Source organism: Macaca fascicularis, chromosome 5, assembly GCF_037993035.2.
Source record: "Macaca fascicularis isolate 582-1 chromosome 5, T2T-MFA8v1.1".
Classification (NCBI taxonomy): domain Eukaryota; kingdom Metazoa; phylum Chordata; class Mammalia; order Primates; family Cercopithecidae; genus Macaca; species Macaca fascicularis.
This window is the reverse complement of record NC_088379.1, coordinates 2,132,671-2,159,253: the sequence shown is the minus strand read 5'-3', so window position 1 is coordinate 2,159,253 and position 26,583 is coordinate 2,132,671. Positions and strand designations below refer to the sequence as shown.

The 26,583-nt window shown below is 50.8% G+C and overlaps 1 protein-coding gene across 4 annotated transcripts; it reads left to right on the top strand.

Annotated features, from left to right (window-relative positions):
- NELFA (negative elongation factor complex member A) lies at positions 1-26,420 on the top strand. 4 transcript variants are annotated; one of them, XM_074039232.1, is made up of 12 exons: positions 1-225; positions 16,880-17,051; positions 19,113-19,274; positions 20,931-21,103; positions 21,290-21,379; positions 22,806-22,936; positions 23,025-23,094; positions 23,346-23,434; positions 24,282-24,393; positions 25,059-25,324; positions 25,477-25,576; positions 25,674-26,420. In XM_074039232.1, exons 5-12 carry the CDS (start codon positions 21,367-21,369, stop codon positions 25,856-25,858), a joined length of 966 nt encoding a protein of 321 aa, XP_073895333.1. In that variant the 5' UTR covers positions 1-225; positions 16,880-17,051; positions 19,113-19,274; positions 20,931-21,103; positions 21,290-21,366; the 3' UTR covers positions 25,859-26,420. The 4 variants fall into 4 exon arrangements, with proteins under 4 accessions (XP_073895333.1, XP_045247973.1, XP_073895332.1 ...); XM_045392038.2 differs by lacking the exon at positions 20,931-21,103; XM_074039231.1 differs by lacking the exon at positions 20,931-21,103 and having other exon boundaries at positions 18,038-19,274.
- The last annotated feature ends 163 nt before the right edge of the window (positions 26,421-26,583 follow it).

Sequence of the window (26,583 nt, the reverse complement as noted above, 5' to 3'; positions counted from 1 at the left end):
GCGCTTTCCCCCAAGATGGCGTCCATGAGGGAGAGCGACACGGGCCTGTGGCTGCACAACAAGCTAGGGGCCACGGACGAGCTGTGGGCGCCGCCCAGTATCGCGTCCCTGCTGACGGCCGCGGTCATCGACAACATCCGTCTCTGCTTCCATGGCCTCTCTTCGGCGGTGAAGCTCAAGTTGCTACTCGGGACGCTGCACCTTCCGCGCCGCACGGTGGACGAGGTGAGGCAGGCGGGGCGCGCCGCGGCCTCCAGAATCCCAGCCTTCCCACCTCCGACCCGCACACCCTACTCCTGCCCCTGCTCCGGACCCTCCTCGGTCCCTCCCCCACCTTCCCATCCCCCTTCAGACTGTCAGCCTCCCCGGGTCCTCAGCCCTCACGCCCCCGCCTTCACGCCCCCTCCTCGCTCCTCCCGATCTCTCCCTCCAGTCCTCACCTCCCCCTGGGTCTTCATCCCCCGCCTCGATCCTCATCTCCCACCTCGGTTCTCATCCCCACCCTGGGTTCTCAGCAATTCCCCCCCGCACCTCCTCGCGCCCTGGGAATCCCCCCCTAGGGTCCTCACCTCCCTACTTTTCGTCCTCACCCCTACCTAAGTTTTCACCTCCCCTGGGATCCTCAGCCTCCTCCACGCCGGGCCCCGGGTTCTCACTACGACCCCCAGGTCCTCACTCCCCTCCTTGGGCCCCCGGGTACTCATCCTCCCCCGCCCCCGCCTCCCCCGCCCCCAGTCCTCACCACCCTAATCCCCCACCGTCCCAAAGCGACCGACTCTCGGGGCGGGGGTGCGCCGGCCCCAGCGGGGTCTCCCGTCGGGGACGCAGCCCCAGTGACCTGGGCGAGGGCGGGGGTCCCGAGAGAAACCCACGTGAGGAAGGGGCGGCCTGTGCTCTGTAGCTCCAGTGTCCGCTGACTGCATTTTGTTGTTCTCACCTCGCAAAGACCCCGGCCGCCCGGAGTGCTCTATGTCCATTTTACTCTTTTCTGCACGCCGTTTGGCGTCATTCCAATGAGTGGGTGTGTGAGGTTTGTTTTATTTTTCCTCAATGTTATATTGTATCTCTTTCCGTGCGAAATAAACCAAGTAGTTTTGCAGACTATTGAAGCCCCGTGGTTGTTTAAACGTTCCCGGCTACTGGCGTATTATATTATAGGTTGTAATTGTTTTTTATTGAGATATGACATGTATGGAAAAGTGCATTTTTGTTCAGTTTCACGAATAATAGTAGCATCGTGAGCCACTCCTGTGATCCTCACACAGGTGGAGATACAGAACCATGCCTGTTCCTTGGAAACCTCCCATTGGTAATCACAGCCTTCTTACTTTCCCCTCCCTCATTTTGGAAAGGTGATCATTTCTGTACCATCTCCCCGGTATTAGCAGTTATTTATGCACCCCTGAATGGCACAGCTTGATTGCCTGATTTGGACTTAGTGTGATGGTATCATAGTGTATTTTGTGTGCGGCGTGCATGTGTCCTTTTGGTGGACACCTTGACAGTTTCATCCAAGTTGCAGCTGAGTTGGTTTGATTTTCACTGCTCTGTGGTATTCCTTTGAGCACGAAGCTCTTTATCCATTCTATCACAGTGACACATTTAGCTTATGGCCAGTTGTGTGCTGTTGTAAATAATTCTGTTACTACATTATTGTGATGTGTTGCATCAGGTATTTGGAATCTTGGGATTTCTCTAGGGTATAATATCTAGGAGTGGAATTGTGGGGATCATAGGATTATGCCAAATTATTTTTCAGAGTGTTTTGTTTTTGTTTTTTTGTTTTGTTTAAGACCGGGTCTGGCGCGCTGTCACCCAGGCTGGAGTGCAGCTGCACAATCATGGCTCACTGCAGCCTTGACCTCCTGGGCTCAGGTGGTCTTCCCACCTCAGCCTCCTGAGTAACTGGGAATACAGGGTTTCACCATGCTGCCGAGGCTGGTCTTGAATTCCTGACCTCAAGCAGTCTGCTTGCCTCAGCCTCCTAAAGGGCTGGGATTACAGGTGTGAACCATGGCACTCGGCCTGCTTCTTGGTTTTCTGTTTTGAGAATTGTATATTCAAATCTGCTTTTAAATTCTCTTTTTTCCCATTGTTTTGTAAGAGTATCTTTTTTATTATTTATTATAAATGCTAGACGTCAGTCCTTTTTCAGTTACAAATATCTCCCAGTTGTCCTTTGACTTAGCTTCCTGGAATTCTTTTCTTTGTTTTTTTGTTTTTTGACCCCAGGCTGGAGTGCAGTGGCCCGATCTCTGCTCACTGCAAGCTCCGCCTCCCGGGTTCACACCATTCTCCTGCCTCAGCCTCCCGAGTAGCTGGGACTACAGGCGCCCGCCACCACACCCAGCTAATTTTTTGTATTTTTACTAGAGATGGGGTTTCACCGTCTTAGCCAGGATGGTCTTGATCTCCTGACCTCGTGATCCACCCACCTCAGCCTCCCAAAGTGCTGGGATTACAGGCGTCAGCCACCATGACCGGCTTTTGTTTTTCATTTTTTGTTTTTTTTTGAGACAGCGTCTCACTCTGTCACCCAGGCTGGAGTCTAGTGGTATAATCATAGCTCACTTTAACCTTGAACTCCTGGGCTAAAACAGTCCTCCCTCCTCAACCTCTGTACTAGCTGGTACAACAGATGCTCTGCCACCACGCCTGGCTAATTTTTGTGCGTGTGTATGAAGATGGTGGGGGGGTCTTACTATATTGCCCAGGCGGGTCTTGAACTAGCCTCAAGTGATCCTCCTGCCTTGGCCTCCTATAGTGTTGGGATTACAGGTGTGATCCTTGCGTCCAGCCTCTTCCTGGAATCGTGGATGAATAGAAACTCCTAGTTTTTACGTAGATGGTGTATTCATCTGCCCACTATCATTGGTGCCTATTGTGTCCCCAAGGGACATGCCCGGAACACTCCCTGGGTTATCTTGGCGTAGCTGTACGGTTTTGCCTTTTGCACTTGAATCTTCAGTCTGTGTGGAATTGATTGTGTGAAGCAGAGAGTCTAATTTTCCACGTGGATGTCCAGTTAGTCCAGCACCGGACGTTGATTGAAATGACTGTCTTTTTCCATTGATCTGCACTGTAACTTCTGCTGTGGATCTGTTTCTGGGCTGTGCTCTGTTCTTTTGGTCATTTACATATTGATGTGCTAATAACCCACTAAGTCGGTTCCTGTCACTTTATTTCTAAGTCTTGTTAGCTGATGGAGCAAACTCTCCCACTGTATTTTTCTCTGGGATCATCTTTGGCTATTCTTGTCCCTTCACACGTCTGCCTGTATCTTCCATACTTACTTCTTAAACACATAGAGCCTGCCTGCTGGGATTTTAAGGCTGAGCCAAATTTGCCGTTCATTCTGGGGTGTTGTCCTCTTCATATTGCATCTTAGAACTTGTGGGTGTGGCCATATCTATGTAGCTGTTCTTTATGATCTCCGTAGAGGCCTTCCATCTCATATATTACCACCTGGTTAGTATTTTCCACGCCGTTGTACATGGGGTCTGTTAGTCTTAGTTTTGACTTGTTGCTGGTTTAAGAAACGCAGTTGAGGCCGGGCGCGGTGGCTCAAGCCTGTAATCCCAGCACTTTGGGAGGCCGAGACTGGCGGATCACCAGCTCAGGAGATCGAGACCATCCTGGCGAACACGGTGAAACCCCGTCTCTACTAAAAAATACAAAAAACTAGCCGGGCGAGGTGGCGGGCGCCTGTAGTCCCAGCTACTGGGGAGGCTGAGGCAGGAGAATGGCGTAAACCTGGGAGGCAGAGCTTGCAGTGAGCTGAGATCCGGCCACTGCACTCCAGCCTGGGCAACAGAGCGAGACTCCGTCTCAAAACAAACAAACAAAAAAACAAAAAAGAAACGCAGTTGATTTTTGTGTTTTGTGTTTTGGTTTTTGTTTTTGAGACGGAGTCTCACTCTGTCACCCAGGCTGGAGTGCAGTGGTGCGATCTCGGCTCACTGCAACCTCTGCTTCCCGACCTCAGGTGATCCACCCACCTCAGCCCCCCAAAGTGCTGGAATTCCAGGTGTGAGCCACTGTGCCTGGCCTGATTTTTGGATAATGAGTTTGTGACTAGCATCTGTGCTAAAGTTTTGCTGGTTGCAAAAATTTTTTTCTATAGAATCTTCTTGATTTTTCTGTGCATTTCATATTATTTTTCTTTCTCCAATTACCTTTTGTTTTTTTCTTGTCTCACTGGACTGGCCGGGACCCTCCTTCGATCACGCAGGGAGAACTTGGAATGTTTTGCCAGTAAGCATCATGTTCCCTGTTGTCTTTAATAAATACCCTTTATCTAGTTAAGGAAATTCTCTTCTTAGAAGACTTGTAAAAAAATCTTTTAATCATGAATTTTAAAAAAATAGCTTTATTAAGATATAACGTATAGCTGGGTGCAGTGGCTCATGCCTGTAATCGCAGCACTTTGGGAGGCCAAGATGGGCGGATTGCTTGAGCCCAGGCATTCGAGATCAGCCTGAGCAATATGGTGAAACCCTGTCTCCATAAAAAATATAAAAATTAGCCACGGGTGGTGGCACATGGCTGTGGTCCCAACTACTTGGGAGACTGTGGCGAGAGGATCGCTTGAGCCTGGGAGGTTGAGGATGCCGTGAGCCATGATTGCGTCACTGCACTCTGGCCTGGGCTACAGAACAAGACCCTGTCTCCAAAGAAAAAATATATTATTTATATTATTTATGTACCATATAATTATGCCAGATAGTTCACCATTTAAAATGTACAGTTCAGTGCTTTTTAGTATATTTACAGAGTTGATGATCATTCTAGTCAGTTTTCGAACATTTTCATCATCCCCCAAATAAATCCTATACTCATTAGCGTTTCCCCAGTCCTCTTCCTCCCCACTCCTAGGTGACTAGTAATCTACTTTTTGCTTTATAGATTTGTCTATTCAGGACATTTTATATAAATAGAATCATACATTTAATGTAATTTTTTTTTTTTTTTTTTGAGACAGAGTCTTGCCCTGTCACCAGGCTGGAGTGCAGTGGCGTGATCTCGGCTCACTGCAAGCTCCGCCTCCTGGGCTCACACCATTCTCCTGCCTCAGCCTCCCGAGTAGCTGGGACTACAGGCACGCGCCACCATGCCCAGCTAATTTTTGTATTTTTAGTAGAGATGGGGTTTCACCGTGTTGGCCAGGATGGTCTCCATCTCTTGACCTCGTGATCTGCCCGCCTTGGCCTCCCAAAGTCCAAAGTGCTGGGATTATAGGCGTGAGCCACTGTGCCCTTTATTTCTTCTTAAAAAAAAAAAAAAAAGTTGCATGTGCAGAGCATGCAGGTTTGTTGCATAGGTCTATGTGTGCCATGGTTTGCTGGAGCTGTTGACCCACCCTTTAAGTTCCCTCCCCTCACTCCCACCCCCAACAGGCCCTGGTGTGTGTTGTTCCCCTCTGTGTGTCCATGTGTTCTCAATGTTCAGCTGACTCCCGCTTATGAGTGAGAACATGTAGTGTTTCGTTTTCTGTTCCTTTGTTAGTTTGCTGAGGATGGTGGCTTCCAGTTTCATCCATGTCCCTGCAAAGGACAGGATCTCATTGCTTTTTATGGCTGCATAGTATTCCACGGTGTATATGTATAACATTTTCTTTATCCAGTCCTTCATTGATGGGCATTTGGGTTGGTTCCATGTCCTTGCTATTGTAAGCAGTGCTGCAATAAACATACATGTGCATGTGTCTTTATAGTAGAATGATTTATAATCCTTTGGGTATATACCCAGTAGTGGGATTGCTGGGTCAAATGGTATTTCTGGTGTTAGATCCTTGAGGAATCGCCACACTGTCTTCCACAATGGTTGAACTAATTTACATTCCCACCAATGGTGTAAAAGCCTTCATATTTCTCCACAGCCTCTCCAGCATCTATTGTTTCCTGACTTTTTAATAATTGCCATTCTGAGTGGCATGAGACGGTATCTCGTTGTGGTTTTGATTTGCATTTATCTGAAGTTCAGTGACGTTGAGCTTTTTTTCATGTTTATTGGCCTCGTAAATGTCTTCTTTTGGGAAGTATCTGTTCACTTCCTTTGCCCACTTTTTGATGGGATTGTTTGTTTTTTTCTTATAAATATAAGATCCTCGTAAATTCTGGATATCAGATGGGTAGATTGCAAAAATGTTCTCCCATTCTGTAGGTTGCCTGTTCACTCTGATGATAGTTTCTTTTGCTGTGAGAAGCTCTTTAGTTTTATTAGATTCCATTTGTCAATTTTGGCTTTTTTTGCTGTCGCTTTTGACGTTTTTGTCATGAAGTGGTTGCCCGTGACTGTGTCCTGAATGGTATTGCCCAGGTTTTCTTCTAGGATTTTTATGGTTTTGGGTTTTACATTTAAGTTTTTAATCCATCTTGAGTTAATTTTTGTATGAGCTGTAAGGAAGGGGTCCAGTTTCAGTTTTCTGCATATGACTAGCCAGTTTTCCCAGCACCATTTACTGACTAGAAGATCCTTTCCCCATTCCTTGTTTTTGTCAGGTTTGTCAAAGATCAGATGGTTGTAGATGTGTAGTGTTACTTCTGAGGTCCGTTTTCTGCTCCATTGGTCTATAGGTCTGTTTTGGTAGCAGTACCATGCTGTTTTGGTTACTGTAGCCTTGTAAGTATAGTTTGAAGTCAGGTAGCGTGATGCCTCCAGCTTTGTTCTTTTTGCTTAGGATTGTCTTGGCTACACAGGATGTTCTTTGATTCCATATGAAATTTAAAATAGTTTTTTCTAATTCTGTGAATAACGTCAATGGTAGTTTGTTGGGAATAGCATTGAATCTGTAAGTTACTTTGGGCAGTATGGCCATTTTCATGATATTGATTCTTCCTATCCATGAGGATGGAATGTTTTTCCGTTTGTTTGTGTACTCTCTTATTTTCTTTTCTTTTTTTTTTTTCCTGAGATAGAGTCTTGCTCTGTCGCCCAGGCTGGAGTACAGTGGCGTGATCTCGGCTCATTGCAAACCCCGCCTCCCGGGTTCACGCCATTCTCCTGCCTCAGCCTCCCGAGTAGCTGGGACTACAGGCACCCGCCACCACGCCTGGCGAAATTTTTGGATTTTTAGTAGAGACGGGGTTTCACCGTGTTAGCCAGGATGGTCTCGATCTCCTGACCTCCTGATCTGCCTGCCTCGGCCTCCCAAAATGCTGGGATTACAGGCGTGAGCCACCGTGCCCAGCCTTCCCCCACCCCGCCGCCCGCCAAGACAGAGCGAGACTCTGTCAGCCAGGCTGGAATGCAGTGGCACAAGCCGAGGCCCACTGCAACCTCTGCCTCCCAGGCTCAAGCAATTCTCCTGCCTCAGCCTCCCGAGTAGCTAGGATTACAGGCTTGTGCCACCATGCCCAGCTAATTTGTGTATTTTTAGTAGAGACGGGGTTTCACCATGTTGGCCAGGCTGGTCTCGAACTCCTGACCTCAGGTAATCCGCCTGCCTCGGCCTCCCAAAGTGCTGGGATTATAGGCGTGAGCCGCTGTGCCTGGCCCCTCTCTTATTTTCTTGAACAGTGGTTTGTAGTTCTCTTTGAAGAGGTCCTTCACATCCCTTGTTAGCTGTATTCCTAGGTATTTTATTCTCTAGTGATTTTGAATGGGAGTTCATTCATGATTTGACTCTTTGCTTGCCTATTAAAATCACATTGATTTTGTATCCTGAGACTTTGCTAAAGTTGCTTATCAGTTCAATAAGTTTTTGGACTGAATCGATGGGGTTTTCTAAATATAAAATCATGTCATCTGCAAACAGAGACAACTTGATTTCCTCTCTTCCTATTTGAATATTCTTTATTTCTTTCTCTTGCCTAATTGCCCTGGCCAGAACTTCCAATACTATGTTGAATAGGAGTGGTGAGAGAGGGCATCCTTGTCTTGTACCGGTTTTCAAAGAGAGTGCTTCCAGCTTTTGCCCATTCAATATGGTATTGGCTGTGGGTTTGTCCTAAATAGCTCTTGTTATTTTGAGATACGTTCCATTAACGCCTAGCTTCTTGAGAGTTTTTAATATGCAGGGATGTTGAATTTTGTATCAAAGGCCTGTTCCGCATCTGTTGAGATAATCATGTGGTTTTTGTCTTTGGTTATTTATGTGATAGATTATGCTTGCTGGTTTGCATATGTTGAACCAGCCTTGCATCCCAGGGATGAAGCCGACTTGATCGTGGTGAATAAGCTTTTCAATGTGCTGCAGGATTCGGTTTGCCAGCATTTTATTGAGGATGTTCACATTGATGTTCATCAGGGATACTGGCCTGAAGTTTCCTTTTTTTGTTGTCTCTTCCTAGTTTTGGTATCAGGATGGTGCTGGCTTCATAAAATGAGTTAGGGAGGAGTCACTCCTTTTCCATTGTTTGGAATAGTTTCAGAAGGAATGGTACCAGCTCCTCTTTGTATTTCTGGTAGAATTCAGTTGTGAGTCCGTCTGGTAGTGGGCTTTTTTTGGTTGGTAGGTTATTACTGCCTCAATTTCAGAGCTTGTTATTGGTCTGTTCAGGGATTCGACTTCTTCCTGGTTTAGTTTTGGGAGGGTGTATGCACCCAGGAATTTATCCATTTCTTCTAGATTTTCTAGTTTATTTGTATAGAGGTGTTTATAGTATTCTCTGATGGTAGTTTGTATATCTCTGGAGCCAGTGGTGCTATCACCTTTATTATTGTTATTATTATTATTATTATTATTGGTGTCTATTTGATTCTTCTCTCTCTTCTTTATTAGTCTGGCTAGTGTTCTATCCATTTTGTTAATTTTTTCAAAAAACCAGCTCCTGGATTCGTTTATTTATTTTTTTGAAGGGTTTTTCATGTCTCTGTGTCCTTTAATTCTTCTCTGATCTTAGTTATTTCTTTTTTTCTGTTAGCTTTGGGGTTAATTTGCTCTTGCCTCTCTAACTCTTTTAATTGTGATGTTAGGGTGTCGATTTGAGATCTTTCTAGCTTTCTAATGTTGGCATTTAGTGCTGTAAATTTCGCTCTTAACACTGCTTTAGCTGTGTCCCAGAGATTCTGGCCCATTGTCTCTTTGTTCTCATTGGTTTCAAAGAAATTCTTGATTTCTGCCCTAATTTCATTATTTACCCAGGAGTCATTCAGGAGCAGGTTGTTCAATTTCCATGAAATTCTGTGGTTTTGAGTGAGTTTCTTAATCTTGAGTTCTAATTTGCACTGTGATCTGAGAGACTGTTGTGATTTAGTTCTTTTGCATTTGCTGAGGAGTATTTTACTTCCAATTATGTGGTTGATTTTAGAATAAGTGCCATGTGGCACTGAGAAAAATACATGTCCTATTGATTTGGGGTAGAGAGTTCTGTAGACATCTGCTAGGTCCACTTGATCCAGAACTGAGTTCAAGTCCTGAATATCCTTGTTAGTTTTCTGTCTCGTTGATCTAATACTGACAGTGGGGTGTTAAAGTCTCCTCCTGTTATTGTGTGGGAGTCTAAGTCTCTTTGTAGGTCTCTAGGAACTTGTTTTATGAATCTGGGTGCTCCTGTATTGGGTGCATATGTATTTAGGATAGTTAGCTCTTCTTGTTGAATTGTTCCTTTTACCATTGTGTAATGTGCCCTTCTTGTCTTCTTTGATCTTTGTTGGTTTAAAGTCTGTTTTGTCAGAGACTAGGATTGCAACCCGTTTGTTGTTGTTGTTGTTTGTTGTTTGTTTTTGCTTTCCATTTGCTTAGTAAAGTTTCTTCCATCCCTTTATTTTGAGCCTGTGTATGTCTTTGCATGTAAGATGAGTCTTCTGCATACAGCACACCGATGGGTCTTGACTCCTTATCCAATTTGCCAGTCTGTGTCTTTTAATTGGGGCATTTAGCCCATTTACATTTAAGGTTGATATTGTCCTGTAATCATGATGCTATCTGGTTATTTTGCACACTAGATGCAGTTTCTTCATAATGTCATTGGTCTTTATATTTTGGTGTGTTTTTTCAGTGGCTGGTACCGGTTTTTCTTTCCATATTTAGTGCTTCTTTCCAGAGCTCTTCCAGGGCAGGGCTGATGGTAACAAAATCCCTCAGCATTTGCTTGTCTGGAAAATATTTTATTTCTCCTTCACTTATGAAGCTTAGTTTGGCTGGATATTAAATTCTGGGTTGAAAATTCTTTTCTTTAAGAATGTTGAATATTGGCCCCCAATCTCTTCTGGCTTGTAGAGTTTCTGCAGAGGTCTGCTGTTAGTTAGTCTGATGTACTTCCCTTTGTAGGTGACCTGGCCTTTCTCTCTGGCTGCCCTGAACAGTTTTTCCTTCATTTCGACCTTGGAGAATTTGATGATTATGTGTCTTGGGGTTGATCATCTCGTGGAGTATCTTAGTGGGGTTCTCTGTATTTCCCGAATTTGCATGTCGGCCTGTCTTTCTAGGTTGAGGAAGTTCTCCTGGATGGTATCCTTAAGTGTGTTTTCTAGCTTGTTTCCATTCTCCCCGTCTCCTTCTGGTACTCCAGTCAGTAGTAGGTTGGGTCTTTTTATGAAGTCCCATATTTTTTTAAGGCTTTGTTCATTCCTTTTCATTCTTTTCTCTCTATTCTTGTCTGCATGTCTTATTTCAGTAAGGTGGTCTTCAAACTCTGATATCCTTTCTTCCGCTTGGTGGATTCGGCTGTTGATACTTGCGGATGATTCACAAGGTTCTTGTGCTGTGTTTTTCAGCTCCATCAGGTCATTTATGTTCCTCTCTAAACTGGGTATTCTAGTTAGCAATTCCTTAACCTTTTATCAAGGTTCTTAGCTTCTTTGCATTGGGATAGAACATGCTCCTTTAGTTCGTTTTTTTGTTTTGTTTTGTTTTGTTTGTTTGTTTGTTTTTACCCATCTTCTGAAGCCTACTTCTGTCAACTCGTCCATCCAATCCTCCATCTAGTTCTGCGCCCTTGATGGAGAGACATTGTGATCATTTGGAGGAGAAGAGGCACTCTGGCCTTTGGGGTTTTCAGCATTTTTTCCTTGATTCTTTCTCATCTTCATGAGTTTGCCTAGTTTCAGTCTTTGAGGCTGCTGACCCTTGGATGGGGCCTTTTGTTGTGGTTGTTGTTGTTGTTGTTGATGCTGTTGTCATTTTCTGCTCGTTTGTTTTTCCTGCAATAGTCAGGTCCCTCTTCTGTAGGGCTGCTGCAGTTTGCTGGGGGTTCTCTTCAGGCCATTTTCATCTTATTCACTCCCGTGCCTGGAGGTGTCACTAAAGGAGGCTGGAGAACAGCAAAGATGGGTTCCTGCTCCTTCTTCTGGGACCTCTGACCTCGAGGGGCACCAACCTGATGCCAGTAGGATCGCTCCTGTATAGGATGTTAGTGGCTACACCATCTTACATTCTCCATAGTGATTTTTGAGTGTTCAGTCTCTCACATCCTTGCCAACATTTGTTATCTTTTTGATGTAGCCATCCTAGTGGGTACGAGCACAAGGGAACTTTAAATTTTATCAAATGCTTAAATATCTATTGACATGTAATTCACCACATTAACAAAATACCTTTAATTATAAACCAACCTTGCATTCCTGAGGTAAATCTAAATTGGTCATTTTATGTTGTTGGATTATATCATCCTGAGGTTTTGTATAGGGATTTTGTATTGTATCTTTGTTCTTGGGTGAGATTGACCTGTAGTTTTACTTACCCAGACTGTCTTTGTTGGATTTTGGTATTGGGGTTATGCTACCCTTTGAAAAGGATTTGTAACGTATCTGGTCTTTTCTTTTTCTTTGGAAAGTTTGTTTACTAATGGAGTGATTTCTTCCTAAATATTTGGTAGAACTTGGTAATGAAGCCTTCTGGACCTGAAATTTACTTTGTGGGAGGATTTTTCGGTATTGATTTTTGTTTTTATGAGTTTTGTTTGTTTGCTTGTTTTAATGCATAGTGTCACTGTCACCCAGGCTGGAGTGGCAGTGATGTGATCATAACTCACTGTAACCTTAAACTCCTAAGCTCAAGTGATCCTCCTTCCTCAACCTGGTGAGCAGCTAAGACTACAGGCATGCACCACCATACCTGCCTACTTTTCTTTTTTTTATTTTTTGTAGAGAGAGTGTCTCAAATACCCTTCTGTCATCGAGGCTGGAGTGCCATGGTGTGATCTTGGCTCACTGCAACCTCCACCTTCCAGGCTCAACAATTCTCGTGTTTCAGCCTCCTGAGTAACTGGGATCACAAACGTGCACCACCATGCCCGGCTAATTTTCGTATTTTTACTAGAGACGGGCTTTTGCCACGTTGGCCAGTCTGGTCTCAAGCTCTCGACCTCAAGTGATCCACCTGCCTCGGCTGCCCAAATTTCTGGGATTACAGGCACGGGCCAACATGACCAGCCCAACATCTTCTTTGTAAATGTCAAAAGCATGTGTAGTGATTATTTCTTATTTTTTCCCCCTTGATCCATCTCACCAGATGTTTGTTGATTTTATAAGAATTTTCAAAGTACCAGCTTCTGGTTTTGTTGATCTTTGCTTTCTGTTTCACTAATTTTTGCACTAGTTTTCTTCTAATTACAGTGTTAGCTGCATCCCACAAGTTTTGATAGTCACAGAACTGTATCAAGTCAAAAATATTTTTAAATTTCAATAAGTTCTTCACTGATCCCTGTGTAATTTAGAAATGTTTCTTAATTTTCCTACATTGGAGGGGAAGAGATTTTAGTTTTGTTTTTATTATTAATTTCTAGCTGTATTGAGCTCTTGTCAGAGAATATGGTTTATATTATTTTAGTTGTTTGAAATTTAAGATTTGCTTAATGGCAAAATATATGGTCAGTTTTTGTAAATGTTGCAAGTAAGCTTGCGAATCACATATATTCTCTAGTTTTGAGATCCATTGCTCAGTGGATGTTCATTAGGCCAAATTTCTATAATCATGTTGTACAAATCTATTCTGTTCTTACTGTTGTTTTAAAGGTGTGGTGTCTTACTATGTTGCCCAGGCTGGACTCAAACTCCTCAGCCTCCCAAGTATCACAGGCATGTGCAGCTTGATTTAAATTTAAAAAAAAATCAGTGAGAAGAGGATTTGTTGATCTCCCCATTATGATTATGGATTTTTCTATTTTTCCTTCTCAGCTTATGCTGTATATATCTTGGGGCTGTGTTATTAGGTACATCCAAGTTTATAGTTGTTATAGTTACCATGTGAACTCAACCTTGGATCTTTACATAGAGATCTCTGTATTTAGTAATGTTTTGTTCTTAAAATCTGCTTCTATCTAATATTAATGTAAGTATACCAGCTTTATTTTATATGTATTTTTCTTGGACTTTGTCCTTATGTATTTCGAGAAATTGTGATAAAGACCTCATTTAACTAGACTGTGAAAGGACTAGGCCATTCTGGGTAATTTACTTCTCTGAAAAATATTTTTATTTATTTTCTTGGTATTTAAAAAAAGGTTTATAAGACATTCTAATTTATCTTAGTTTTCTTTTTTCATTTATTTAGGGGTCTGGTACCTTAGGGATATCATTCTGAAAATTAAACTTTTCTACATAGGACCATAGATACAGGGTGACTAGAATAGATGACTGGGCTGGATGTGTTCCACAGTGTATCGGGCAGGATTCTCCAGAGAAACAGAACTAGGAGGGCATACAGACACACACATGCACACACACCAGGAGAGCCAGTGATGTAAGCCCTTAGACTCGAGACCCAGGAAGAGCTGATGTTCCAGCCTGAGTCTGAAGGCTGGAGAAGACCAATCTTCCATCTCAGACGGGCAGGAGTTCCCCTTCCTCGGCATTTTTGTTCTGCTTTGGTTTCCAGTTGATTGGATGAGACCCACTCAACAGGAGGGAGGGCCCTCTGCCTCAGTACAATTTAGATGTTAGTCTCATGTAGAAACATCCTCACAGACACACCTAGAATCACGAGGGACTAACTGTCCAGGTACCCCATGGCCCAGTCAAGTTGACACATAAGGTTAACCTTATACATGGCATCTGCTACAACTTGTGTTTCTGAATGAAATTCTGCAACCAGTTCACTGGTTTTATAATGTGTTGTTTTTTTTTTTTTTAGACAGAGTCTTACTCTATCGCCCAGGCTGGAGTGCATTGGCGCCATCTTGGCTCACCACAATCTCCACCTCCCAGGTTCAAGCGATTCTCCTGCCTCACCCTCCCCAGTAGCTGGGATTCCAGGAGTGCACCACCATGCCTGGCTAATTTTTGTATTTTCAGTAGAGACAGGGTTTCGCCATGTTGGACAGGCTGATCTTGAACTCCTGGCCTCAAGTGATCTACCCGCCTCAGCCTCCCAGAGTGCTGGGATTACAGGCATGAGCCACTGTGCCCAGCCAATTTTTAATTTTTTTAAGAAATGAAATCTTGCTCTGTCGCTCAGGCTGGAGTGGAGTAGTGCCATCTTTGTTCACTGCAGCCTCGAACCTCTGGGCTCAAATGATCCTCCTACCTCAGCCTCCCGAGTAGCTGGAAGCACAGGTGTGAGCCACTATACCCGGCCCTGTTCCTCTTAAAAGCTTAGTAAATAGCAGTCCTTTATACCAGGGACGAGGAAGAGAGATTTTAATGATGTGATAGTTTATTCAGTAAAGGGTACAGAAGTGAGTTAGGGCCCCTGCTCTCTAAGAATTACAGACCTCACAACATAGGCCCGGGCTGGGCATGGTGGTGGCGCCTGGATTCCCAGCACCGTGGGAAAATGAGGCAGGAGAATCTCTGGGACTGGGGAGGCAGAGGTTGCAGTGAGCTGAGATCCTGTCATTGCACTCCAGCCTGAGTGACAACAGCGAGACTCTGTCTCAAAAAAAAAAAAAAAAGCCCCAGGAGCTCGTTCCCCTCTTCCACCAGCAAAAGGCACCTTCCATGAAGCCGGAAGGGGCCCCCACCAGGCAGGGAATCTGCCAGCGCCTTGACTGATCTTGGATTCTCCACCTCCAGAACCATGAGAAGTAAATTTCTGTTGTGTGTAAGCCAAGCATTATCTTTTTTTTTTCTTTTTTTTTCCTTTTTTCTTTTTTTTTTTCTTTTTTCTTTTTTTTCTTTTTTCTTTTTTTTTTCTTTTTTGAGATGGAGTTTCACTCTTGTTGCCCAGGCTGGAGTGCAATGGCATGGTCTTGGCTCACCACAACCTCTGCCTCCTGGGTTCAAGCGATTCCCCTGCGTCAGCCTCCTGAGTAGTTGGGATTACGGGAATGCGCCACCACGCCTGACTAATTTTGTATTTTTAGTAGAGACGGGGTTTCACCATGTTGGGTGGTCTGGTCTCCAACTCCTGACCTCGTGATCCGTTCACCTCTGCCTCCCAAAGTGCTGGGATTACAGGCGTGAGCCACCGCACCCAGGAAAGCCGAGCATTTTCTAACAGATGTCCAAGTAGAGTAAGACAGTCTTCAACATACGCATTTTGGAGAGAGAAAACATTTACTCCATAACAGTGGTCCTTTTTGTTTTAAATTAACATCCCCGACTTTTTTTATCTTTACCGCCCACTTGCCTCTTGGCAGGCATAGGGTTTCCCTGGGGTTGCTGTGAGGAGGCAGCACTGGCTGGGAACAGTGGGGCTGTGCGGCTGCCAGAGTCACTGTGTGCACAGCGCCTCCTGCAGCCACGTGGCATCTTCTCCAGCAGTGTGCGCTGTTCCCTGAACTCGGGCGGGCGTGGGGAGTGAGGGCTGGGGGCACAGGGTCAGAGGCCAAGGCAACACCCTCCCTAATGCCCAAGGAACAGAAGGGCTGGGCCACACGGAGGTTCCTGACTCCTGAGGGCAGCTGGGTGTCCTGCAGGGCAGATGCAGGGGGGCTTGGCAGCAGGCAGGCTCTCCTGGCACGACCTCTGACCTCTGCCCCTCGAGCCAACTTCCCTCCAGGCAGGAAGCCCATGAGGACAGTGAGGTCTGAGGGGAAGCTTTGGAAGGTCCTCCCACTCAGAGGCCACCAGGAGGTGGTGCTCGTGGGGACGTGATGGCCGCAGCCCTCTTAGTACAGGTCTCTGGTGCCTGACGCAGGGAGTGGGTGTCAGGAATGCCTTGTGCTGGGGTTTCAGCCCTGGCGTCCGGACAGGGCAGGGCGCTGTTGTTCAACCCCAGCTCCTGCCAGCCCAGCCGTCTCACGCTGTGAGCAGCCCAGTGGACCCGTGGCAGAGGCACAGGCATGCCACGGCCTGGTTCTCTGCGTTTCCTTGTGGGAGGGGGTTTATGTGGCTGAAGCAGGCCCTGGTGTGGATGGATCTGGCCTCCCAGGCATTGAGGGAGCGCGGGGTGCACCTGCTTCCTCCACCCACATCGCCCATGGCCTCCCAAAGGCCCTGGCCTCACTCCAGGTCCTGGGGCCACCTCCAGCCTCCATGCACGCCACCTCCCAGCGCCTTCCAGATCTGGAGGTGGCCATCCCTGCCCAGATGGTGACTAGGCTGACCAGCTTAGCTGGCACGGGTGCTGCCCAGGCCCCACCCCCTGCTGCCTGGGCACACAGCCCCTGTGGCAGGTGACTCCACCCTGCTCCTGTGCTCTGCTGTGCCGGGCACCTACCTGCTGTACGCCCGTCATCCCCAGGATGCCCCACCGGCAGGCTTTCTGTGGGGGCGGTGGTGGCCCCGGCGTCTCAGCCTTCAGGTTTTCTTTCATCTGCACACCGGTGGGGGAGAGCAAGCCCAGCAGACTGGGTGCTGCTGGGAGGTGGGAGGCTGCCAGGGGGGCACCAGATGCTGGGCCTTGCAACCTGGCAGTGGCTGTGGCAGCTCAGGGAAGCAAGGTGGCCCTGGGGTGAGGCCGGGGGCTCAGAGGAAGGAGAGCCCTCAGAAGGAAGTGTTGGGGGAGACTGCCAGAGAGCCCTGCCACTGCCCAGTGCCCATTCAGAAGCTCAGCAGGGAGTGGGCTCGGAAGTGGGCAAGGGCACGGTGGCACTGGCCACATCCTGTCTTGCAGATGAAGGGCGCCCTGGTGGAGATCATCCAGCTCGCCAGCCTCGACTCGGACCCCTGGGTGCTCATGGTCGCCGACATCCTGAAGTCCTTTCCGGACACGGGCTCACTTAACCTGGAGCTCGAGGAGCAGAATCCCAATGTTCAGGATATTTTGGGAGAACTTAGAGAAAAGGGTATGTTGTGTGGCTTTAATTCATGTTGGGAGGAGGGAAATGGATCTTTCTTGAAAAGTTTTTTTCTGAAATGAATTTGATTTTTAGACTGTTACGTTTTTCCATGTGTCCTGGTTCCTAAAATATTAACTATGTACACACCTTCCTCCCGTGTAAGCTGCTGCCTGGCTTTTTGCCATCTTTGAAAACAAACTCAAAACAACCCACAGGCCCCATCCTCGCTGCTGCGGTGTCGGCGGGGCGGGGGGGGGGGGGGGGGGGGGGGGCGGGGTCGGCGGGGGGCGGGGTCGGCGGGGGGGGCGGGGTCGGCGGGGGGTGGTGTCAGCGCCACTCGCGGTCTCCCTGGTTGGCTCCATGAGGGCAGGGGCTTTGCCCATTCAGGTTGTATCTGCTGATCCTAGATTCTAGGGCCCAGAACATTCCCTGGCCCAGAGTACATGCTCAGAAATGCATGTTGAAAATATCAGCAATTCAGTTGTTTAAATGTGAACTGAAAATTGCTTAGAAAATATTCGCAAGGCTAGGCTCCGTGGCTCTCTCCTGTAACCCTAGCACTTTGGGAGGCTGAGGTGGGCAGATTACTTGAGCCCAGGAGTTCAAGACCAGCCTGGGAAACATAGCAAGAACCCATTTCTACAAAAAATAAAAATCAGCTGGGCGTGGTGGCACGCGCCTGTCCTGCCAGGTACTTGGGAGGCTGAGAAGGAGGCTCACTTGAGCCTGGGAGGCCAAGGCTGCAGTGAGCCATGATCGTGCCACTGCACTCCAGCCTGGGTACCACGGTGAGAACGTATCTTTTTTTTTTTTTTTTTTTTTTTTTGAGACAGAGTCTCACTCTGTCACCCAGGCTGGAGTGCAGTGGCGCGATCTCAGCTCACTGCAAGCTCCACCTCCCAGGTTCAAGCCATTCTCCTGCCTCAGCCTCCTGAGTAGTTGGGACCACAGGCGCCTACCACCATGCCCGGCTGATTTTTTTGTATTTTTAGTAGAGACGGGGTTTCACCGTGTTAGCCAGGATGGCGTCAATCTCCTGACCTCGTGATCCACCCACCTCAGCCTCCAAAAGTGCTGGGATTACAGACGTGAGCCACCGCGCCTGGCCAAGAACGTATCTCTTAAAAAAAGAAAAAACAATTTGTAGATGGTTTTGAAGAACATGTGTTGATGGGATGCTTGTGCTTCTCTGAGTTTCTCTCCTGCTTTGGACAATTGCCACTGGTTCCTCAGAGCCCAGACGTTGTGCCCCAGCTCCTTCAAGGGCAGCACCCGGAGAGACAGGGTTGTGGGATGGAGACATCGAGGCTGCACACTCCTGCAGGGGCCCTCCTGGCCACCCCCCTGCAGGTGGCACCTCTGCCCACCTGTGAGAGCACACACACCACGCAGGTGCCTCTGGAGCAGTGGCCTGGACAGGTCCACCCCACCCCACCCCCCGCTGGTGTCTCAGGAGTGTCCCGCAGGCAGGAAGGCCGAGGGCGGTGAACTCTCATCTGCCTGCCTGTGCTTTTTCTCCAGGCGGGACACGTAGCCAGTTCAGGTGGGAGGTTGCCTGTCCCTGTGGGGCAGTTCCCGGGCTCTGAACCCTGGGTGACCATGCGGACTGAGGAAATGGATGTGGGCAGTTTGGATGAGGGCTGGGATTCCAGGAGAGACCACCGGCCTGGTTACCCTTGTGGATGGGAAGAGAGAAGCCCCAGATGGGAGGTCCTTCTTACGCGGGGATGGGATCTGTTAACATTTTATGTTCTAGAAGTGCCTGGAGCCCTCCGGGAATCACTGTACTATGTCCACTTGTGGTTCTCAATATCCGCGGTGCCAAACGTTTTCCAGTCTGCAGCCCTCGAGGCACGTCCACCTCTCAGGCGTTCCTGTTCTGAAAACGCTCCTGGGTGTTCTGCTGGAGCCGCGGGGAGTCGGTCTCTCGGGGACTCGGAAACAGCTGCAGCTCCCATGACCTGACCCTCGCCGAGGAGGGTGTGGGGCCGGGCAGCCACCAGCTCCTCTCAGCGGGGAGCCCTGCGGCCTGGGCGCCCTAACCGTCGTGTGGTTCTTACCGCGCAGTGGGCGAGTGTGAAGCGTCTGCCATGCTGCCACTGGAGTGCCAGTACTTGAACAAAAACGCCCTGACAACCCTCGCGGGACCCCTCACGCCGCCGGTGAAGCATTTTCAGTTGAAGCGGAAACCCAAGAGCGCCACGCTGCGGGCGGAGCTGCTGCAGAAGTGTGAGTGGCCACGGCCGCCATCGGGCCTTGTCTGTGTAGTTTCCACTCATAGGTTTCTTTAGGTTCTAAGGAACCAAGACTGCCCCTTCAAGATAGCGTTCTGGGCCGGGCATGGTGGCTCACCCCTGTTGGGAGGCTGGGGCAGGTGGGTTGTTTGAGCCCAGGAATTTGAGACCAGCCAAGAAACCCCATCTCTACCAAAAATAGGAAAAAAATAGCGAGGCATGGTGGTGGCGTGCCTGTGCTCCCAGCTACTTGGGAGGCTGAGGTAGGAGGATCACCTGAGCCTGCGAGGCTGAGGCTACAGTGAGCTGTGATCACACCACTACACTCCATCCTGGGTGAGAGTGAGACCCTGTCTCAAAAAAAAGAAGATAAAGTTCTGCCTGAAGTTTTTTTTTTTTTTTTTTTTTGAGACAGTCTCGCTCTGTCGCCCGGGCTGGAGTGCAGTGGCACGAGTTCGGCTCACTGCAAGCTCCGCCTCCCGGGTTCAGGCCATTCTCCTGCTTCAGCCTCCCGAGGAGCTGGGACCACAGGCGCCGCCACCTCGCCCGGCTAATTTTTTGTATTTTTAGTGGAGACGGGGTTTCACCGTGTTAACCAGGATGGTCTCGATCTCCTGACCTCGTGATCCGCCCGCGTCGGCCTCCCAAAGTGCTGGGATTACAGGCGTGAGCCACCATGCCCGGCCAAAGTTTTTTGTTAGAAGTTTATTTATCACTATATTAAACTTTGTGTTCTGAAAACATGCTTTAAAAACTTCAGAATTTAAGCCAGGCGTGGTGGCTTACATAATCCCAGCACTTTGGAAGGCCAAGGCCAGCAGATCACCTGAGGTCAGGAATTCAAGACCAGCTTGGCCAACATGGTGAAACCCCGTCTCTACGAAAAATACAAAAATTAGCCAGGCGTGGTGGTGCAGGCCTGTAATCCCAGTTGCTAGGGAGGCTGAGGCAGGAGAATCGCTTGAACCTGGGAGGCGGAGGTTGCAGCGAGCTGAGATTGCACTCCAGCCTGGGCAACAAGGACAAAACATCATCTCAAAAAAAAAAAAGAAAGAAATCAAAAACTTCAGAATTTTAGGTTAAGGCATCTCTAATCTCTGTTACCAAATGAACTCTGTGCCAGCTGAGTCCCGCTGTTGGGCACGATGGGTGCCGTTGTGAATGGCTGGAGGGGCACCGTCCTTACTGTCACGTTGCTACCTTCTTGAGTGGCCAGTGATCTCAATTTGACTTGAAAGATATTTAATCATTGCATTTAACGTTTTCCCAAAGCACGACAAAGATTACAATAAAATCGTTTTATTTTGAATGGTTACAGAATGAATATTTATAATGTACATTGATACCCCGTTTCTAGAGAATCCAAATAAAAGGCTGACAGCAGCTGTGCTTGGGTCTTGGCTGGAACAGGCAGCAGCCGGGGCCCAGCGCTGTCCAGGAGGCTCCGTGCAGCCCCAGGGGCACCGGGTAGCCCATGAAGGACTCTGCTGGCCCCTTGGGCCCCACCCCACAGTGGAACGCATCCCTTTTGGAGGCCAGCAGCGGCCTCAGGCTGTGCTTTGGGCACTCAGTGTCCCCTGACCCTTCAGCCTCACTGAACCAAGTCAGGAAAATCTCTTCGTTTGTTTCTTCCTCATATTTTTGTGTCTAGACCATGCCTGCTGACCCTCAGCGAGGACGGCGCTCCCACTGAGCCAGGGGGAGGCCCGGGTCGTCGGAGTGGGCCGGTGAGGCCCCTCAACTCCTTCTCTGCTGCTTCCCCCTGCCGTGGGGTCCTGGGAGGTGCAGCCACAGCCACCCAGCTCCCGAAACTTGCTCACCTGAGTGAGTTTCTGACTTGTTGTAATGTGCGAGCTGGTGTCAGGCCCTGCTCGAAACAGCTGCTCATTAGAGAGAATGCAGTGTTCACGGCTCAGGCCGTTGGATGAATCCGCTTGACAGAGATGCGTTTACAAGGGCCAAGAGCTCTCACTCTGAGGATCCCTGACACATGTGACCTCTTCCTTCCAGCCACGGAGACCGCCCAGCAGCTGAAGCGGAGCGCCGGGGTGCCCTTCCACGCCAAGGGCCGGGGGCTGCTGCGGAAGATGGACACCACCAGTAAGGCCCCCACCCCGGTGCTGCGAGCCTTGCTTTTAGGGCAGAGCTAAGAGCTTGACCTGGAGACTCGGCTCCCTGTTGGGGAGGTGGTGCATGTGAATGACCCGCAGGCAGCAGTGTTGGGAGCGCGCGGGAAAGCGAAGGCACCGGGGCAGTTGTACCAGCTTCTCCCCTTGGGGAGCGCCCTGGGAGGGTGCGTGGGTGCTGAGACAGGAAGGCCGGGATCGGAGGACAGCATTGGCCCCTGCTTCTCTGCTGTCGGCAGCAGCTTTCGGCCTTCCCAGCTCGGGTTCTCAGCCCCAAGTGCTGCTCTTGGGTTCCGAGTGTCCCTGGGAGGCTGCGCGGGGAGGGCGTGACCGTGTTCTGCCGCCCGCGGGGCTGCGCCCCTGCACCCCTCCATCTGCCCTTCCTGATTTGTGCTCTCAGGGCCGGGTGTGAGCTTAAGCAGAATGGACCCTGATCACAGGAATACGGCGTGCCCCTGGGAACCGCAGCAGGGCATACTCACCCCACAGGGTGCTGGAGAGTGACCTGGGGGCCAGAGGGCAGGACGGGTGCCGTCCTGTGCTGAGACAGCTGGGTAAACTGCAGATGGGTGGTGCTGAAAGGGCAGCCTTGCAGGCACCCTCCATGCAGCCCCCGGACCAGCCTGGCTCAGTTTATTTGGGCTCCCATAATTCCACAGTGTTCACATGGGACCTAGTAGAAGGCGTCTTGGGTCTGCTGACTGTTGTCCCTGCGTGGGGGGGCCATCCCCAGGTCACGTTCCTGCCCACCGCAGCCAAGGTTCCACCTTGCTCTCCTCTGCCCCGCCTGGAGCAGACCCTTGTCTTTCCACCCCAGCCAGGCATCCCAGGGCTGGGGCTGCACCTGCTGTCCCAGGGAGGGTGGGCCAGCTGTTGAGCAGTGTGTCCAGCCTGTCCCAGTGTGCTAACGGCATGGTCCGCCGGGCACCCTCTCTCCGGTCCTGGCACCATGAGAGCCATGCATGCCCTGGAGGGTGTGTGTGGGCACTGGTGGGTAATGGCGTAGGCCTCAGGAGCGTCCTCGGGACAGGAGGACAAGGCTCGGGAGGGCAGTCCTCGAGCCCAGGCGCCTGGCTTCGCGCCCCTGCCTGTGGAGGTACGGGAAGGAGCCAGAGCTCAGCCCCCCGTGCTGGTGAGAGACTCCACCGGGTGAGATCCTGTGGCTGGGCTGGGGTGCCGCTGTCTTTGGTGTCTTGGCAAAGTGTGAGGTTGTGGCTCCAGGCACTCCCCTGCTCCCTGAGGTCTGGGATTCTGGGGGTCCTGCCCGCTGCCCGCCAGGGATTTGGCCCTTCCCCACTGCAGCGCTAGCCTAGAAGGGGTGGGATGTTCTGGGCTCAGAGGGGGTGGAGGATGTTTGCCGGTCCCTGCTGCTGGCCCTGACAGTTGCTGTCGTCCTCCAGCCCCACTCAAAGGCATCCCGAAGCAGGCGCCCTTCAGAAGCCCCACGGCGCCCAGCGTCTTCAGCCCCACGGGGAACCGGACCCCCATCCCGCCTTCCAGGACGCTGCTGAGGAAAGAACGGGGTGTGAAGGTGGGCCCGTCCCCCAGCTCCTGTGGCGCCCTGAGGCCTGCCGTGCCCTGGTGCTGTCACTAAGGCAGGGCTGTGCTTGTCTTGGCAGCTGCTGGACATCTCTGAGCTGGATATGGTCGGTGCTGGCCGAGAGGCGAAGAGGAGAAGGAAGACTCTCGGTGGGGATTGGGGCCTGCGTGGAGGCGGCAGTGGGGGTCCCTGCGGGCCCTGCCCAGGTGGGGTGGGGCGTGTCCACGCTCAGCGGGCAGGGCTGTGCCCCTGTGAGGCTCCTCTTCTGTGGGTGGGCGCCTGCTTTTCTCCTCGCTCCTTGGCGGCCTCTCCTGGGAAGCTGTTTGCTTCCCTGTTGCTGCCCCGAGCTGAGCCTGCAGACGCACCTGGGCACTGGTGAGGACGCCTGTTTTGTCCACAGATGCGGAGGTGGTGGAGAAGCCAGCCAAGGAGGAAACTGTGGTGGAGAACGCCACCCCGGACTACGCGGCCGGTCTGGTGTCCACACAGGTAGGGCTCAGGGCAGCACCCCACGTCTGGCACCGCTGCAGGTGCCCTTCTTGTTCCGATTGTGGCCACTCTAGTGTGTTCTATTGGATAATATGTGTATGTACCTATGTGTGCGGTTTGTATTTGTGCATGTATGTGTATATGAGAGGCAGTGTGGGCCGCATCCTGACATGGGCATCCAACTCAGGCTCTGAGCGGGAACCTGCCCCACGCTTGCTGGATGGGCTGCTGGGGGAGTCCTCCTCACCCCTGTGCCTCAGTCCCCTGTCAGGACTGGTGGAACCTGCCTTGCAGGTGGCCGCGAATGGGCACAGGACAGGCCTGTGGGGGTGCCGGGTGGTCAGAGGCCTCGGTGTCCTGGAGACCAGGCCCTGCCTGCGGGTAGGAGGCAGCCGTGGGGCGCGGCAGGTGCACAGAGGCTACCGTGGGTCGTCTGAGGCCAGGGCCTGGAGGAGGCCACACTGCAGGGTCACTTGGGGATAAGAAGCTCCCTCCTTCCCGTCGCTGCGCGTCCGGGGTTTCTTTACACGAGCCTCTTCCTTTTATATCAATGCTTCGTGGTAAGAAAAAGCATCACTTCTGTCCTCAGAGATGGGCAGTTTGGGCTCCCCAACCCCTCCCCTCTCCTACACAGGAGCCGCTCAGTCCCCAACTCTGCTGGGGCACCAGGAGCCAGGGGTCCCTTTGCCCAGCCCAGGGAGCTCTGGAGAGTGGCCCCCGCCTTCCTGCTGTAGCTTGGGGCGGGGGCCACAGCTTGTGGCGGTGGAGCTCCAGGTCGGGCCGTGAGTGTTAGCACATGCCGGAAGCATGGCCTCTTCTGGGAGAAACCTTAAACTCTGTGTTCCAGAAACTTGGGTCCCTGAACAGTGAGCCTGCGCTGCCCTCCACGAGCTACCTTCCCTCCACGCCCAGCGTGGTTCCCGCCTCCTCCTACGTCCCCAGCTCCGAGACGCCCCCAGGTGAGTCTGCTGGCCCCAGTCTGGAACCAGCTGAGCTGCCCACCAGGACGTGGCCTTGCCCATGGGCGCTGCCAGGGCTGCGGTTCCCACTCCTGCATCTCTGTTGTCCCCCACCCGAGGCAGATGCCCTGCTTGTCAGCTTGAGCTCCACGACACAAACCAGCTGTTTGCCCTGCCCTGCCCGTCCTGGGCACAGACAGCTGCCCCAGGACACCACAGGAAGGGGATGGGGCTGGCAAGGGTCTTCTGCCAGGTGACCCAGCTGTTGTTGCTGGGTAGCCGGGAGGGGAGCCGAGGGCCATCCCCCCTAGATGGAGGGCACTGCCAGGCTCACAGCACCTCAGGCCAGGTCCTGGGCCCCAGGGGCTTGAGGATACAGCCTTCCTCTCTTCCCACCAGTGCCTGCGGTATGGGGACCCGCTGCAGGCCAGCAGCTGGCCAGAGTCCAGACATGTTATCTGCGGGTCTGGAAAGGCCTGAGACCACTGGCCTTGCTCCTCTGACTGGGGCTCCTGGGCCTGTGCCCTGGCTGGGGGCCACAGGGAGTTCTCGTCAGAGGGTAGCAGGACAGAGAAGGGGAGCTGAGCCTGTCACCTCCAGGAGCACTAGGGTTTGGGAACAGGGTAGGGGTCCAGCCCCCTCACCAGGCCCCGGTCTACCTGCAGCCCCGTCCTCCCGAGAAGCCAGCCGCCCACCAGAGGAGCCCAGCACCCCGAGCCCTACGCTGCCAGCGCAGTTCAAGCAGCGGGCACCCATGTACAACAGCGGCCTGAGCCCTGCCACACCCACGCCTGCAGCGCCCACCTCGCCTCTGACACCCACCACACCTCCGGCTGTCGCCCCTACCACTCAGACACCCCCGGTTGCCATGGTGGCCCCGCAGACCCAGGCCTCTGCCCAGCAGCAGCCTAAGAAGAACCTGTCGCTCACGGTAGGTGTACCCTGGCGGGGCCCACAGGCCACCAGGTAGGTGGTGTGGCCCTGGTCACCTGCTGTGGCATGGGGGTACCACAGTGCCTGCAGGGGGATGCAGGAGGTGGTCCTGATGGGGCCCCGGTACCCACACCCCTCTCCCCGCTGTAGAGAGAGCAGATGTTCGCTGCCCAGGAGATGTTCAAGACGGCCAACAAAGTGACACGGCCCGAGAAGGCCCTCATCCTGGGCTTCATGGCCGGCTCCCGAGGTGTGTTCATTAGGCAGGGTCTGGGGGTGCACCGGGCCGGGTGGGGGGCGGGCTCTTTGGCCCCAGACACCCACCCAGAAGCTCCTGCTCTCTGCAGAGAACCCATGCCAGGAGCAGGGGGACGTGATCCAGATCAAGCTGAGCGAGCACACGGAGGACCTGCCCAAGGCGGATGGCCAGGGCAGCACAACCATGCTGGTGGACACAGTGTTCGAGATGAACTATGCCACGGGTCAGTGGACACGCTTCAAGAAGTACAAGCCCATGACCAACGTGTCCTAGGGCCACCTGCCTCACAGCTGGCCCTCACTTGGGGGCTCCAAGGGACGATGGCTTTGCCGGCTTAAATTAACCAGACAGCGGACACCTGGCCCACGAGGTCCCCCAGCCACCGCCCTGCTGCTGACCCAGCCTGTTTTAAGTTCTAGATGCATTTCTCTGGGGTGTTTTGGGCTTATTTTTAAATTTTTAATATGGGTTCCTTTTTGTGTGATTTAAGACACTTTTTGGACTCAATGTTCCATTTTTGAATGTAGTAAATTAACCAAAAAAGTTACAACTTCCTAATTTTAGTGACAGCTCTACCTGTTAGACTCTTACTTTTTAAAATCTTTTCTATTTTCCTCGCTGGGGCAGTGCCCTTGGCACGGTGGTACTGGGGGTGGGGCAGGGACACCTGACCACACCAGAGTATGGGAGACGGCAGGCCTTGTCCCCTGCCAGTGCCTGCCTGGGAGTTTTGTATTCATCTTTTGTACAGTTGTGGACATTTAAGACAGTATTTGGGTACCTATTTTCATTGTAAAACTATCTGAACCATTAAAGTTTAGCTTTTCTAAAGAAAGCCACCATAGCTGTGTTTGGGGCCAGCTTGTCCTCCCTGCTCCGGGGACCCAGTCCCTCCCTAGGCGGCCGTCAGGATGGGGTGGTCCAGGGCTGGGGGCTTCCTAGGACACCCTGGCCCACAGGGTAAGAACAGGTAGGGTCAGCCCTCGGGGCACTCCCTT

What these genes read in the sequence shown, in the direction of transcription:
- NELFA (XM_045392038.2), top strand. Translation starts at nt 16, where the DNA reads ATGGCGTCCATGAGGGAGAGCGACACGGGCCTGTGGCTGCACAACAAG. An exon ending in GGGAGAACTTAGAGAAAAGG is followed by an intron (nt 17,052 to 19,112) that starts GTATGTTGTGTG and finishes CTTACCGCGCAG; the next exon opens with TGGGCGAGTGTGAAGCGTCT. An exon ending in GAGGAGAAGGAAGACTCTCG is followed by an intron (nt 23,095 to 23,345) that starts GTGGGGATTGGG and finishes TTTTGTCCACAG; the next exon opens with ATGCGGAGGTGGTGGAGAAG.